The sequence below is a fragment of the Zonotrichia albicollis genome, chromosome 9 (genome assembly GCF_047830755.1).
Source record: "Zonotrichia albicollis isolate bZonAlb1 chromosome 9, bZonAlb1.hap1, whole genome shotgun sequence".
NCBI lineage: Eukaryota > Metazoa > Chordata > Aves > Passeriformes > Passerellidae > Zonotrichia > Zonotrichia albicollis.
Window position 1 is genome coordinate 31,202,813 of NC_133827.1, and position 14,747 is coordinate 31,217,559.

Genomic DNA, 14,747 nt, shown 5'->3' on the forward strand with positions numbered 1-14,747 from the left:
TGAGAGATATTGAACAGGTTCCATCTGACTTATGTTACTGGGCTGTTCTGTCCACTCCCAGTGGAGTGAATCATATTGACAGGTTGAATTATATCTCAAGAGATATTTTTCTCCCCTCCTCCAAAGGCCATTTGCAATCACGGCACATCCACTGCCTCTTAAAAGTGAGCTCATCTGGCGCTGGTTGCATTGAAGTCCTCCACCGTGCCTGAAGGAAGGATGCTTTTGGGCTCTGGGAGCGTGGAGAAGATGTGGTCTGCCCAGCTGTGTCTGGGAGTGCTGACCATCCTGACCATGACTCTGTGCATCCCGTCAACGCATGGAGACCCTTTTTTACTCCAAGGTAAGCTGGAATGCAGGCTACATGACACAGGTAGGTGGTTATCTTTTTGCTTTGCTGCTTGCCATGGCCAATGCAACACTCTCTTCTCTGGGAAAGAAAAGAAAATGAACCTCGAGCTGTACTGTCTGTTAACATGGGTGCTAGCGAGAGGCTTGTTCATATTATCATGAGCCAAAGCTGTCCTTCTGCTCTGCAGCTGGCTGTATGACACCTCCTGCTAATCAGGGAAAATATCAAATCTGGTGAAATCTGGTAAGGGTAGCTTTTTCTCTCCCATAAGAACATTAAAAAAAAAATATTAGAATATCAGAGAGTAGCAACTCCAGAATGTACCATACGAGATTTGACAGCTCATAAATGTCAGTAGTACGGCAATGCTGAACGTTTTTTTCTTCACAGAACTTCTTTTTATATGTATTTCTCCCATAATTTAAATTAATGTTAGCTTGAGTTTATACTGCAGGGAAATGTCAATCATTAGTGCTCTTTCATAAAGAGGCTTGGCAGTGGAAAAAAAGAAAGAGTCGCTAAGTATAGGCCTGAAAATAACATAGCTTTTCAAATTATTTTTTCTCTAATATCACCTATTTATTTTTGGAATTACAACTAAAACATTCCCCAGGCCACACTATCTAAATCCTGCTTCTGTTTAGCTTTCACTGGAGTGTTTATAGCATTGGGATTTTTTTCCCTGTAGCAAACCCCCCAAAAAACTTAAAGTAGCTATTTTAAAATTATAACTATCCTTCATAGTTAGGAATGAGGTTTATGGCACTCCATGCTAACTGCAGGTCGCTCTGCTCGCTCCCCTGGGTTTATTTCCAGAGATCACAATCGGGACCAGCGGCTTCAGCTGCAGCATGAGGCAGGCTTGAGCCTGGCCAAATGCTTGGAGCATCCCTTTGGCCAGCATCCCTTTGGCCAGCATCCCTGAGCTTCTGCAGGTTTATGTGACATTAGCTAATGGAGCTGATTCCCACACGCTCTTGAGCATCCTTCAGGCTCATCTGGTACAATGTTTCGTTTCATGTGTACCAAGAATAATTGCATTCATTCCCTCAGAGGGGCTGATAGCCATATGTAGCTGCATTGAGGAGAAGTCCTAAAGGTCCTGGAAGAAGAGAAAAAAAAAAGCCTTTCTATATAATTTCTTAGTATTTTCCATGGAATTCTGTAGGCATCTTCTAGGGCTTTGTAGGGTCCGGGTGTGGTGTAGGGCTGTTCAGACCAAAGAGTTTTCTGAATGCTCAGTCTCCCTATAAAGTCTGGCTCCTATTCTGTCATTCTCAAAAATTAGTACAACATTTGATCTGGAAATCCATTGAGCAGAGCTAGGAGGGTCTCAGAGCCTTCAGGGCACTGAAGAGCCCCATCCCTTGTGTCTGTTGGTTTCTGCTGAACCCTTGACCTTCACAACCATTCATTTGAGGGCACAGCCACAACCACTAAAGTAAAACCACTGAGAAAGTGCCCTAAAGGGGCCTCTTAGTGAGCTCCAATTGCTTTAGGGCAGCAGCTTGGGAAGGTTTTTCCTGGAAAAATTCTGCGTGGTCTTGCTTTAAGTTTCTCCACACTTGAGCTCTGTTCAGGAAGAGCCCTTCAGTACCACTGCAAATCAGAGTAATCTCAAGAAAGGGCTGTGGGCTGCAGGGCTTTTCAGCAGAGGTACCCACACCTCAGCTCAGTTAGGAGGGACTTCCCAGCTCTGTCAGCCCTAGGAAGGTGCATGGAGTGAGCGGGAAACTCCTGCCCTTTCGAGAAGAGAGGATGTTGTGGGTTCCTGTGTGGCTTTGCGGAGGCGCCCGCTCCACCTGCCTTGCAGAAGGGACTGTGTAAATCAAGGTGATGGCTCCAGCTCTCTGCAGCCTGCCATGCTGATGAGGCTGCAGTGGAACTGGCCAGCTGCCCAGGGCTGGCAGGGAGGGCTCCCCATCCCACACCCTGCCCCTGCACAGCCCTCACTGCCTGGACATTCTGTTCTGTGCTCGCACACCTTCCTTTTCCACCGAGCTCCTTCCACCCTGATGAGTGCTGACAGGAGACATTTTCCTTCCACTTCTCATCCTTCTTAATTTGATTAAGAGATTAATTGCATCAATTGATTAATTGATTCTTAATTTGATGAGATTGAGAAAGATGTGTTTTATGTGCTGCAGAGAACCGAGTGCTTCCAGAAAGAGAAGACACAAATCATGAGAACACATTGCTGACTCTGCTTCTTAATAAGAAATTTGCATGGCGGAGGCCAGAAAATATTGGTAAGTGAAGGGGAGGGGAGATCTCTGCTTCTTGAATCTGTGTTTGCATGAATGCAAGGAACCTGCCTCTCAGGTTCTTCAGAAATACCAGCTGCTCAGAAAGTGGAAGCAGCACCCAGTATGATGCCTACATGTGATTAATGTCAGATGCTCTCCAGCATGGGGCTCCAAAAAAAATCTGCTTTTGCAATGCAAAGTAAAGCCACCAAAACCCATGTACCCTAGATCCTCAGACACTCAAGACTTTGCTGGGAACATGTGTGTGTACATAAGTAAAAACAAGAAAATTTTCTCCTGAGTCCCTGTGGCCCTACTATCCCTTAGGTGTTGTGTGCCTTGCCTGGGGCATGGACCAGCTTTGGGAGTCACCCCTCTGCCCACACCCCACACAGCCCCATGTGCTTTTGAGAGACAGCAGCATCTTGTTACCATTTGGGGCAGGGGGATTTCACCAAGATTTTCCAGTGAGACCCACTGGGGTCAGGTGCACTTTGGGACAAGGGCAGGGGGAGCTCCTGCCTGGGCCTAAGCCCCTGCTGCTGCGGTTCCTGGAGGAGACGGAGACATCTGGCTTTTCCCAGCCAGCCACCAAAGATGGGCCAGGGAGAGCCTCTTCCTGCCTGTGCTCTGTAAACAGACACCAAATTTAAAAGCCACCCATCTGTAACTAAACTCAGACCTGCTGAAGAGAAACTTGGGCTTTCCTGACATGAGACACGGCCAACCCACGCACCAAATGGATTACAGAGGCCAGCTATTCCCACAGCCTCTGCAGCCAGGGGAGGGCTTGGGCTGATGTGGTGGTCTCAGAGCAGGAAGCTGCCCTTCCCTGTGAAAACTGCTGAGAGGGGGCCCAGCAAAATCCTCGTTATGAAAATCCATTTATCAAACTCACTCAGTGCTCTTCCCCAGACCCCTGCTAATGCAGCAAGGCAGTGGTTAAACAAGCCTGGGACAAATAAATAAACATAAATAAATCAAGCCCTTATACTAACAAAGGCATTCTTCTTACAAAGGGGATGCATTCAAGAAATAACATTTTTATGATAAGTTTATGGATTATTGCACTTATTAGTCCTAGAGGAAAGGCTGCATTTTATGCCAGACAATTGAATATAATGAATCTCTGAGCAGAGCACAGACAGAGGATTTACAGCAGGCAGTTTCTCAAAGCTTCATCCATAAATTAACTTCCTTCTCCCTGTCTGAGATAATCTGTTCCAAATTTCAACTGCTGTTCATTTTGTATTCATAGCAGCCATTGGCCAAACTTACAGTTTGCAGAAAATCAAGCCAAAACAGGCACTTGAAACACTGAAAGAGGTAAAAATGTTAATAATAATAATAATAATTCTTAAGTGACACTTTTGACTTATAGTTATGCCAGGGTCTGTCCGTCTCTACCTTATGGGTATGTACAGATATTCTTAGGAGGAATCTGCCTGAGGTCATTGCTGATAGTGCCAGGAACAGAGCCCACACCTTCTGATTCCATCCCCATCCCCATCTCATCTCTCAAACTGAATCCTGATGTAATGGATTTGCTTAGGAACTGCTGCTTTTACTGTTGGATGAATATCAGAAAATATTCAGGATTTTTCAGCCAAACTGTTCCTTTCTTGAAGGAGGAACCAAGAAGGCAGTCAGCTCTTTCTTGGCATCCTCCTGCTCAGTTTCAAACATTAAAAAAAAAAAAAAAGAAAAAAAGTCCAAATCTGGCAATGTGTCAGTGTGCTGAAGTCTTATCTGAAATCTGACATCAAGGGGAATTATGTCTTAAATCCCCCTGAAGATCCAGACCAATGCCTGCTGCCACACTAGGAACAGAGAAAAGAGGCAGCTCCAGGGCTGCTTTTTGGTTTGCTTGTGGGGCCCAGCAAAAACATTCTTTAGCTCTTTCCTGGCTCTTCTGGTTATTTTACTGCATTTTTTCCTCAAACTAGCACTTAAAACCAGCTGATCACTTTGCACTTCCCTCCCAGGAGAACTACTGTAGCCAGTCACTCAGCTTTGACTGAACTCATCTGTTTTATCAAAAAATTAACTGGTTTTGACATCAGTTTGGGTCTGGAATAAGCTACCTCAGTCCTCAAGAGCAGTGGGACTGAAATTCCCTGCGGAATTTGCAGGCAACCCCAGCAGGGGAAGAGATGAGAACCTTGACTCCACGTTTCAGAAGGCTGATTCATTATTTTATGATATATATTATATTAAAATAAAATATTAAAACTATACTAAAAGAATAGAAGAAAGGATTTCATCAGAAGGCTCGCAAAGAAAGGAATGAATAATAAAATCTTATGACTGACCAGAGGGTCTGAGACAGCTGGACTGTGATTGGCCATTAAATAAAAACAACCATGAGACCAATCAAAGATGCACCCGTTGCATTCCACAGCAGCAGATAATCAATGTTTACATTTTGTTTCTGAGGCCTCTCAGCTTCTCAGGAGAAAAAATCCTAACAAAAAGGATTTTTCATAAAATGTGTCTGTGGCAATTTCCCACCGCTGCAGCTTTCCCTATTGCTATTCCAGGCTCTTCTCAGTTCAGCTGGATGTTTCAAATCCTGTTCTTAGGCACCTCTCCCCTCTTTCTGCATGGGCAGTTCATTCATCCACCTGCGCAGCTTTTTGACAGCAGTGGAGTACTGACTTGCCTTGACATCTCTGACTCTGATCTGTGAGGCTGGGCCCCAGCTCCTCATGATTCCCTAAGGTTTAGAAGTGTGGAATCTGTGCACTTACTGCTATGTGACTTTTCCTGTTGCTCCACTCTGCCAGCCTGGATCTTTGCTGACTTATAAATCAGTAAGTTATGCTAGGCTAAATTTGTGTCTCCTGACTTCTGCCTGCATGGGTGATGTGAGGATAAACAAGCCTTGATGAAGCAGTGGGATTTCATATAAAAGCCAGTGACAAAAAAAGCCAGCATTAGAGATTTGCAGTTAGCAGGATAAAAATTAAAAAGCAACAAAGAGTTTCACCTGAATTGGTATCACACAGTAAGTGACCTCATTGGGCCAATTCCCCTATGGCCTGGTGAGCAGTGAAGAAGCCTCCCTCATAATGAAGAATTAGGATAAGGTCCCATAGGATTCAGCAGAGAAAACCTGCTTTTCTCTCTGTTTCTGCTGTTGTTCATTTGAAGGTCACTAGCAGGAGTTAAATGATAACTAGGTCTTTGCTTGTGGACCTCTGGAGAGGGCAAATGAAGACATGTTTTTTAATTTAAGCTTCAGAAGCAATGCAGATACTAATGTTACTCTTTTCCCTCTTGCAGACTGGGAGCTGGCAAAGAAATTTGAAGAGCTTGAAGAGGTGAGAGGAGCAAATGCACAGACACATAGATGCATGAGTGCTGGAGATCGTGCTAAACTCCAGATGGCACTTTAATTTCAGATTGAAAAATCCCCGTGCATCAGGCCAGACAGGAGGCTGCCAGGTCCTCCACTAGCCTCTCACTCCAGTGCTGAGGGACATAAGCTCTGACTTTTAAGAACAGCTCTGTCAGAGCAAAAGTCAGGATGGTGCCTATAGATGTTCCCAGTCCACAAGAAGAGAGCAGCTAAAGATGAAGAAATTATAATGTGGACAGCAAACTGTCCACTTTATAACCAAGGGAAGGTAGTGAGAACTGTGAGGGAGAGAGAGGAGGGACAACCCAGGGCAGTGGAGAAGCTGCAGTGTCTGGATGCCTGGAGAGCACTGTCCTGTCCCAGCACTGTCCTGACTCTTAGTGCTGCAGTATCCTTCCACACAGCCTCCCTTCCACAGGGACTTACACCCAGGCTGGGGGAGATGAGCATGGAATGCCCACACCACTGCCACCAAACAAGCAGCTCGGTGAAGGAAGGCATGAGGAGGTGTGGGTGCTCCAAAGGCAGATCCTCTGGGAATGGTCCTGCCCCAGGGAACCCTCTATCCTTCCCAGTGAGGCTGCCAGCCAATGTACATGTAGCTCCTTTGCCCTGCATTTCCCAGCACTCTGTGGAGATCCTCATGATGGGGCTCTTGTTGACTGCTGTGTTTCTGTTCAAGCAGCTGGAGAAGTTGAAGGATCAGCTCTCAGCTGAGGACGGGTCAGAGGTGGCCTATGCCTTGGAAAGCCTCTCAGCATCCCAGCCCAAAAAGCGTGGTAGGTTCCGAGTTTGAGCCTTGCAGCCATCCTGTCCACCCTCATTTCCAGGGCTTCCTTTGTGCAACAAAGGCAGTCACAGTAAACATGTCCCAAATATGCAGAAAAGCAGCTGGTTGGCAGCTTTTCAAGCAGTCCTGGCCCTCTCTTATGGCTGGCTGGTTTAGCAGCTGCTGAGGAGGATTGTGGCCCCGGCCCTGCCTGCTGTGGAGGCACATACACCAGCTCTGCACACCCAGGGCCCCACAGAGGCAGGCAGTGTCACATCCTGCTTTTCACAGAGGACTGTGGGGTTGCATGAGCCATGAGTGCTGCCCTGTAGGGGGGCAGTTCTGCATGAACACGTCCCCACAGTGCACCCCTCCTTTGCTCTGGCCTCAAAGCAACTGCTGGAGGCATTATGAGGCATGTGGACTGCAGGCATTCCCCTCTGCCAAGGTCAGTGCCTCCCCACAGAGAAAAAAGGAGCACTTGTCTGCTGCTGAAAAACAGCTAAAAAGGACATGGAAATCAACCAAGAATGCAGGGAACTAAGATCTGGTATGTCCTTCAGTTGGTCTCCCAGCTTTGTTTGTCCAGTCTGTATCCAGTGGCTCAGGGGCATTTTGCACGAGTGCTCCTGTGAAGCTGCCCCTGACAAGCACATGGACAATGCTGCTCATGCTGGCTTTCAATGGATTCCTCCACAAAGCTGTAGCAGCTGTGAACCAGAAGTCACTGATGGCAGATCTGGCCTAAAACCAAAAGAGCTGATTCTGCCCTTAGCCCACATGCTCTGTGCACGTGGAAGCTGAGAGCTGCCAGAGAGCCAAGAGAAAATCCCTTTGTGCAAGGCTTGCTTAGATGCTCAGGTGATCCTTAGGCAATATGCAATTTGTAAGCACCCCTGGAGGCTGTAATTAATTTGGCTAATGTAATTCATGCCCCCACCAGTCTGGAAGGTTTAATGTAGATAAAGCTACTTGCTGGTGCCAGGCTTAAATCAGATCCTGACAGAAATGAAAGCAGGGAATCTTTGTCTTCATCTAAAGTCCTTCCAGTCTGGGAGGAGCTCGTGTCTCAGCATGAGCACTGCTGATTCAGTAGGAGTTTTCTTCTAAGATCTGCTCTCAAAAACCAGGTATAAATCTCTTCTCATACTTGAGGAAACAGGAAACTCACGTGGGACTCAGGCTGCTTGTGATACAGTTACTTTTTTCAGCACCAAAATATACATCCTTCCCTAATTTAGTCTTCTTAGAAGATTCTGCAGAAATCCATGTTGTTTGTAAGATGGTTGATGGCAGAGTGGTAGTGACTGGGTTTTAAAAAATTCAAAACCAGATCTAATCTCCCCAAGTGAGTATCCTGCTCTTCCAGTCAGCCACAGGTGCAAAGCCCTGCACACACCTCTGAAGCAGCAAAACTGCTGACCAGGAGACAGGAAAGAAAAAGCTAGTTCCTGACATTGCTGAAAAAGAAAAGGAAACCTTTTAAATCAAGCTACATGAAGACAACTTTTAGACCCCATGTTTACACTATGAGCACCTAAAAGAAACACCTTCTAAAAGTGTTATATGAACTCAGAGCTGGTTATTGAAATGTTATTGACCTTCTCCAGGGCTAGAGTGGGAAGCTGGAAAAAGTCCCTTGTATGCTGACATCTTCCTTTTGTATCCCTTCACAGCCTGCTTTTGGAAATACTGCATCTGAAGGCTTGTCAGGACTGGAGGACGAAGATGTGCCCTTCCCCAAACTGCCTTGCTGGATATTAACACGTCAAGAGTTTCTTCTGTTCCCTCATCGTGCTACTGATCTGGAAGCCATCCTCCGTGACTGCACCACAGCCCAGTCCAACCCAACAGGGGCCGTGGCAGGAGCTGGCAGCCCACTGCCACTCTCTGCTGCTCCTTTCTTCCAGGTTTAACCTGCCATGATCTTCTACCCAGAAGATGCTTCCCAACTCTCTGTGCTGTCCCGTGTGTGCCATTCAGGCTGCTGTCACTGTGCACTCTCCCCCTCCTCACCAGGTCCCTGAGGCACTGAGCACTAACTCAGCTTCCCCGGGCTTGGGGCTCTGCCCACACCTGCAGATGCTGCTCCCAGCAGTGTCTGGGTCTGCTGTCCCCTCCTGAGCAGCTCTGTGCTGCCCTGGTGGCCGCTGCTAGGACATGAGGGCAGGCTGGGTGTGATGTGAAAGGCTCAGGGCTGGGCTGCTGAGCCAGGGCTGCTCCTGCCGTGTCCCTCAGTGTGCACATGGGAGGGCAGGCAGTGAGCTCTGGATCCTTTGGATACCATTCCAATAAAGATTTTCTGTTGCACAGAAGCATGTGTTTCTCAGTGTTTGCTTTCTCAGCCCCTGCAGGGACCCAAAGTGCAGCACATTTCCCTTGATGTTGGCTCCTGTTACCTTAATGGTTCATGTGGAGTTCACAATGGAAAAAAGGCTCCCATTAAACACCTAGGGGTTTAATGGGCCTGAGAAACAGATATCCTTTTGGCCAGAACAGGAATGAGAGCTGGGTCTTTTTCATAGCTATTTATGGGATACTGTCCTCATTGGACTGGACCAGACTCAATGGTCTCTACCTACTCACCCCAAAGAGATGTTTTGAGCAGAGATTTTAGGTTAATCTGGCTGGTCAATGCAGGTGCTAGCTGGCCTTTTCTACTGCAGGATTATATCTGGCCCTGTCCAAAAGGAAAAGATCACAATCCATTAGTGATTCCTACATATATTCATCTTAAGTCACATTACCCACATGTATTTGCAAAAGCAAAGGACCTCATTCCCGAAAATGTAAATTCAAAATAAATCCCAATGTTAACTTTGAGGTTTCCAACAACCTAAATGAGAGCAGGATCTGGTAGCCACTGTGAATGTGTGGAATGATTTTGACTAGCATTGAACTGTCTCTCCAGCTCTGTTAAGCCATGTGATTTAACTACAGCTTGCATTTTACATACTCCTCCAAAGTTACCTCTCCCAAAGCTGTAATTGCCATCCTACACTCATTGCCTTGGGCTCTGGCAAGAGGCACACGCTTACCACAGCAGTACCTTGCATACACTTCATTAACAGGAATCCTATTCATCATATTGGAGGCCAAAGCCAGCATCTAGGGAATGAGGCCAGCTTGCTTGATTATATCAGTGAGTTCTAATGACATGCAAAATACAGTTTCCTGTTACCATTAGTTGTTTTTTATTTCTTTGGGGGTGATTCAGAACCCATTTCCCATTTGTTCTTTGTTGCTTTTGTGTGAGTGAAAAGGTATGTGGGAACACACTTTCACATACCCTCACACTGGCACCGGATCCAGGAAAAAATTATAACCAATGGACAAGAATAGTCTCTCTCTTCCTTTAAAGGTTTGGTGCTCCAGCTGAAGGGGAGGTGTCTTCCAAGAGCTGCACTGAGTGCCCCAAGGTGGTGCTGAGCTCAGATGATTTCAGCTTGCAGGAAATCCCAGGGTAAGGAAAGGCCAGAGCAGCAGCTCCATCTGCCACCTGCTTGCTGTAGCCATGCCTTCTTCCTGAGCCGGTGTGACAGCTCAACAGCAAGTCAGGAAAATGAATACTGTGTGTCTGCAGATATTTAACAGCTTGCTCTGACCCTGGACAGGAGTTCCCTGGAGTGCAATGCATCATGCTGCTTAGTAGTGATTTTCTGCTACATCCTATCAGTGCGGTTATTTAAGTGCTCCAAACTACCCCCTATTTCCTGACAGGCACTCCATGCTGCTGTATTAGCTGCTTGTGCTGCAGACATCAGCATGTATTGAATGCAATTTATTAACTAATTAGAAGCAGAGGTGGTGGTGTCCTCCCCAGGCTTACCCTCTGCATGGCAGTGTGGGGATCCTGTCCTTTCTCCTGAACACACAGAGCACAAACCCTTCTCCTCCACAGAGTGGCTGCTCACACCCTACCCATGCTTGGGCAGTCACTCTTGCTAAAGTTAATGACTCACAGGCAATAATTAAAGGGATTTCCCTGAGACATTCCAGTAGATCGTGTGGATTTATTAGGAGAAAATCCTCACAGACATCTGAATGGATTTGCAAATCCAGGCAGCACAGGGCAAGTCTAGTGTGCAACGGATGCTGCAATTAATCCTCATTTCACATTTGCTGATCTCCATGCTGTGCACTAGGGCTGGAGCCATCCAACATTGTCTAGAAAACCAAATTGTGGTGTTTGGCCTTTCAGACATCATCATATTTGAAACAGCACTTGCCAATTTAGAGATTTTAAAGAATTCTTCTTGAGCCACAGGCAGTCTCAGTGTGCTCTGTGATGGATGAAAGAACAAAAGAACAGAAAACTCTTGCTTTCTCCCAGGTAATCCACACAGTGGGGTGGAAGGAAGACTGAAGCTTCCAGCTCCCAGTTCTGCCAGCACCACCAGAGACCCCTCTGTCCTGCTTTGCTTTCACATTTCCCTTCAGATGAAGGCCATTTCTGCACATAATTTTCAGCCTTTAAAACTCTGGTTTTTTTTTTTTTGGAAGCCCCAGCTAATACCTGCCAACTATTAAATACTTCTGTGATCCAGCCGTGTCTTTGCAAAGCTGCTGTGTTTGCACTAGATTCCTCTGCTCTCAGTCTCCAAAAATATGTCAGGCACTGACTCTGTCCATGGTTCTTTTGGCTGGCAGCTGTTTGAGTGGTCAGGTCACCACTTCCATAATCTGCCCATGCCCCATACATATGGCTGCCCTGCAAGCTGATTATCATCTGCAGCCTGTCTGGATGAGCTCAGAGCAAGAAGATAAATGTTCCCTAAACTGCAAGGCAGGCTGAGGATGGATGGTGGCAATGCACTGCCTGGCACTGCATTTGCAGGCTTGCTTCTAGCATGGGCTAAAACTCTTGGGTCAGTCAGTCTACGTGCACTCACCGAGCCCACCTCTCACCCCTCACCTGGAGGCTCAAAGGCAGAAAATTAGCAGTGTGATCAGGAGAAAAGCAGGAAGCAAATACCCAAGATCATCACATATGGACTTACAGGCCTTCTTCTTTTCTGTGACCTCTGAGAGCTTGGTCTGGAAAGCATCTGCAGTGCTTCAGCTCACACACAAGCATGGACATCTCACCCACCAAAGGGGGAATGGTCTCCTAACACAGCTGCAGTGCTCTGGCAGATAGCAAAGACAGGGACACCTCTGGATGTGAGTCACTGGTTTCTGCTGCTGCTCTCAGCAGCATCAGCCTATATTAGAAATATCAATAAAAGTGAAGTTTCTTGCAGATTTTCTATGTCTGGCCCAGCCTTGGTCTCTGGGCATGGCTGTAGGCAAGGAGGAAAATGGAAAAGGCCCCTGCTGTGTCTGAACACATGAATTAGATGTCACCTGCCCTTCTGAGTGGGAGCCTCATCTCTCACCATGGCTGAACCAGGACAATTGTCCCAAAGTCCCAATCCTTACAATAGCTTTTAGGTATATTCTAAAATTTTTAAATTTTTTTTCTTTTTTTTTTTTTTTTTTGCTAGCTGATGGCCAGGTGCTTTGTGCCTCATACAAAATCAGGAAATTAACACTTAATTCCCATCTCCAGCATTGCTTCCTGCCTAACACAGGCTGTTTGGCAAGAATAACATTTTTTCCCTTAATCCTGCATAATCCCTTTCTCAATGGATCTTCTTTTGCAATGCTAAGGACGATTTATATCCCAGAATAGCAATCCAAGGAATTTAGCTGATATGGACCAAAGTCCAAGAAGAAGAGAGAATGTGAGGTTTAGAAAACATCAGTTAGGAATCTGAGCATTGAGATGTCAGCACAGAGCTCTTCTCAGCTGTATTTTATAATCTGGGAAGAAGTGAAAAGGATGAAAGAGGATTTAACATAACCTGTTTTACCCTGAAATGAAGTGGAGAGGACATGTTTACATTTTACCAGAGTGAGAAATACTTGAACTTTTAGAGCTGGATTCTGACCATGCCCTGTGCACATATCAAGAGGCTAAAATAAGGCACAAGATGCAGATGGCCTTGGAAGTGGATGACCTCATATTTGGACACTATCCTATGTTATGCATAGGGAGGGGTGAAATGTATTCATCAACTAAAAGTCTCACCACATTTCAGGATCTGCCATAGGATGAAAACATGTCTAAATATGGTGCAGAGATAAGAGAGAGATTACTCAAAACGTCAGGACAAACACTAAGGTCTTGTCACTGTTCTTATTCAGAGTAACTCCGAAAACATCTCCTCCCAAGCAGCAGATCAAAAGCATTCTAGCTTTGTCCCATAACTGCTATATCCTCCCTTCATCTACTGATCAGCTCCCCTCCAGAAAGAAATGTGCAAAGCAAACTCTTTGCTTTTCATGGACTGCTGTTGGCATCTCTGGAAGTTTTATTTTCAATCCAAAAAACTCAGTTCTGCCTGGGATAATAAAATTCTGCGAGTTTAACAGATAAATGCCATGCAATAAAAATATATACATATTCTCTGTTCCCTCCTACCAGTGACACAGTGCACAGCTGTGAGCATTCTGACCTGATGAACTGAACATGTTATTATTTGCAAATGCAACATTTGTAAAATGCAACTTGAAACAGATTTTGCAGGAGGTCAATTCCTTGAGTGCTGTATCATTAGGCAAAGACAAGACATGCTGTGAGGCATCTTCCAAAACTCTGTAATGTTTCCAATACAGCATCACTCATTCAGAATAGAAGCATCTGCAGACAAAAAAAAAAAAAAAAAAAAAAGCAAAAAAGCAGTAAACATTACATTTTTTCCAATGTCAGAAATGCAAGGCTTGGGCAAACACACTGTAAGGTGGAGTGGAGGAGATCAAAATGTTAGGAATACTTGTTTGTCTGTAGAGAGGTACTCAGTGGCAAATTAGAGATAAGAAGCCATCATTCCCCAAGCCTGCTGCCATGACTGAGTTCCTCCAGCAGCAGAGAACATCTGGGTTCTCCAGTCTGCCCACAGCTGGGATGCTCTGGCTCACCTGCAGGAGCTGCTAACCCCTGGTGTCACCAAGCTGGCTCACTCCAATCCGGTCCAGAGGAACTCCAAACCTTCTCTTAGGCAGCTCCAGCGCTTTCCTGCACAAGGAAAATGAGCAGAAAGGGAGGGAAACAAATGGGAAAAGATGTCTATGAATAATCAAGGTGTTACTACATGTTTGATTCCTGAATTCATCCCACTAACACCTTATTGTTCAGACAGAACAGTGGGGAGGAGCAGCCAGAGATGTGAGGGTTTAAAAATAAGATGCTGCACTTGTCTTACAAAAGGCTGCAGTTGCAGCTGCTTTACAGACTGGCTGAGCTTGATCCACTACCCCTGTTTTTATTTGGCAGCAAACTAACTTCACAGGTAAACTGCTGTTCATAAAAGAAAGGTGATACACTGCATTTATAAAGGGGAATTGTTTCCTGCACAGTAGCACACACTGCAGGTGACCCATCACCTGGGTCTCTGAAAGCTCCAGGGCCAGCTGGGGCCAAGATTAGCAAGGAGGTGGAAAGTATTGCACAGTAAGAGGGGAAAGTCAGAGATGGTCTAACAAGGTTTTTTTCAATAGGTTCTTTGGCAACCTTAGTGTTCATCAAAATTCTATAGGAGCAGTCCTTTGATTGCAAATGGAAAGATTTAAGTGTTGATTTTTTTTCCTGTATATAGTAAATTTCCTGACAATTTGATGAATTAGGGCATGAGGAATGTGTGAAAGAATTTCTACACAGCTATTTTTTTTTTGCTGTTCTTTTTATATAAAATAATAAGTTTTCCCATCTTAATCCAGCATTTTTGGAGCATTTTTTCCACCAGCAAAAGTTTTATTTTAATTAGCTGTGGAAATGGCAAGAATTCCTGCAGCTGAGAATGACCTCAACTTCTGCCCTCAGAAATACTTGTCAGTGAAATGCAAGTCCAAGAGAAGCCCTGGGAGATTAATTCTTCATCAATCCTTGTTGAGGAACATAAAAATAAATTTTATTCTGTAAGTTGGCAACTGCAAAGTAACAAGCAGGAGAGAATGCTGTGGTGCACGCTGTGGTGC

General features: G+C 45.5%; 2 protein-coding genes across 9 annotated transcripts in view; one reads left to right on the top strand and one right to left on the bottom strand.

The window, feature by feature from the left end:
* Nucleotides 1–9,033, top strand: UTS2B (urotensin 2B). The gene is made up of 5 exons (XM_005484927.4): nucleotides 1–343; nucleotides 2,500–2,601; nucleotides 5,884–5,921; nucleotides 6,645–6,738; nucleotides 8,405–9,033. The coding sequence occupies exons 1-5, from the start codon at nucleotides 220–222 to the stop codon at nucleotides 8,428–8,430; spliced, it is 384 nt and encodes a 127-aa protein (XP_005484984.1). The 5' UTR covers nucleotides 1–219; the 3' UTR covers nucleotides 8,431–9,033.
* Nucleotides 9,034–11,171: 2,138 nt separating this feature from the next.
* OSTN (osteocrin) overlaps nucleotides 11,172–14,747 on the bottom strand; it is an 80,485-nt gene continuing 76,909 nt past the window's right edge. For all 8 annotated transcript variants that reach the window (XM_074547214.1, XM_014265469.3, XM_074547212.1 and 5 more), the window contains exons 4-5: nucleotides 13,692–13,788; nucleotides 11,172–13,413 (exon numbers count right to left, since the gene is read on the bottom strand). In XM_074547214.1, coding sequence (XP_074403315.1) covers nucleotides 13,704–13,788 — 85 coding nt within the window. In that variant the 3' untranslated portion in view covers nucleotides 11,172–13,413; nucleotides 13,692–13,703. The remainder of the gene's footprint in view (nucleotides 13,414–13,691; nucleotides 13,789–14,747) is intronic.

Coding starts and splice junctions, on each gene's coding strand:
- UTS2B (XM_005484927.4), top strand. CDS start 220: ATGCTTTTGGGCTCTGGGAGCGTGGAGAAGATGTGGTCTGCCCAGCTG. Junction 344..2,499: donor AGACCCTTTTTTACTCCAAG/GTAAGCTGGAAT, acceptor TATGTGCTGCAG/AGAACCGAGTGCTTCCAGAA. Junction 6,739..8,404: donor ATCCCAGCCCAAAAAGCGTG/GTAGGTTCCGAG, acceptor ATCCCTTCACAG/CCTGCTTTTGGAAATACTGC.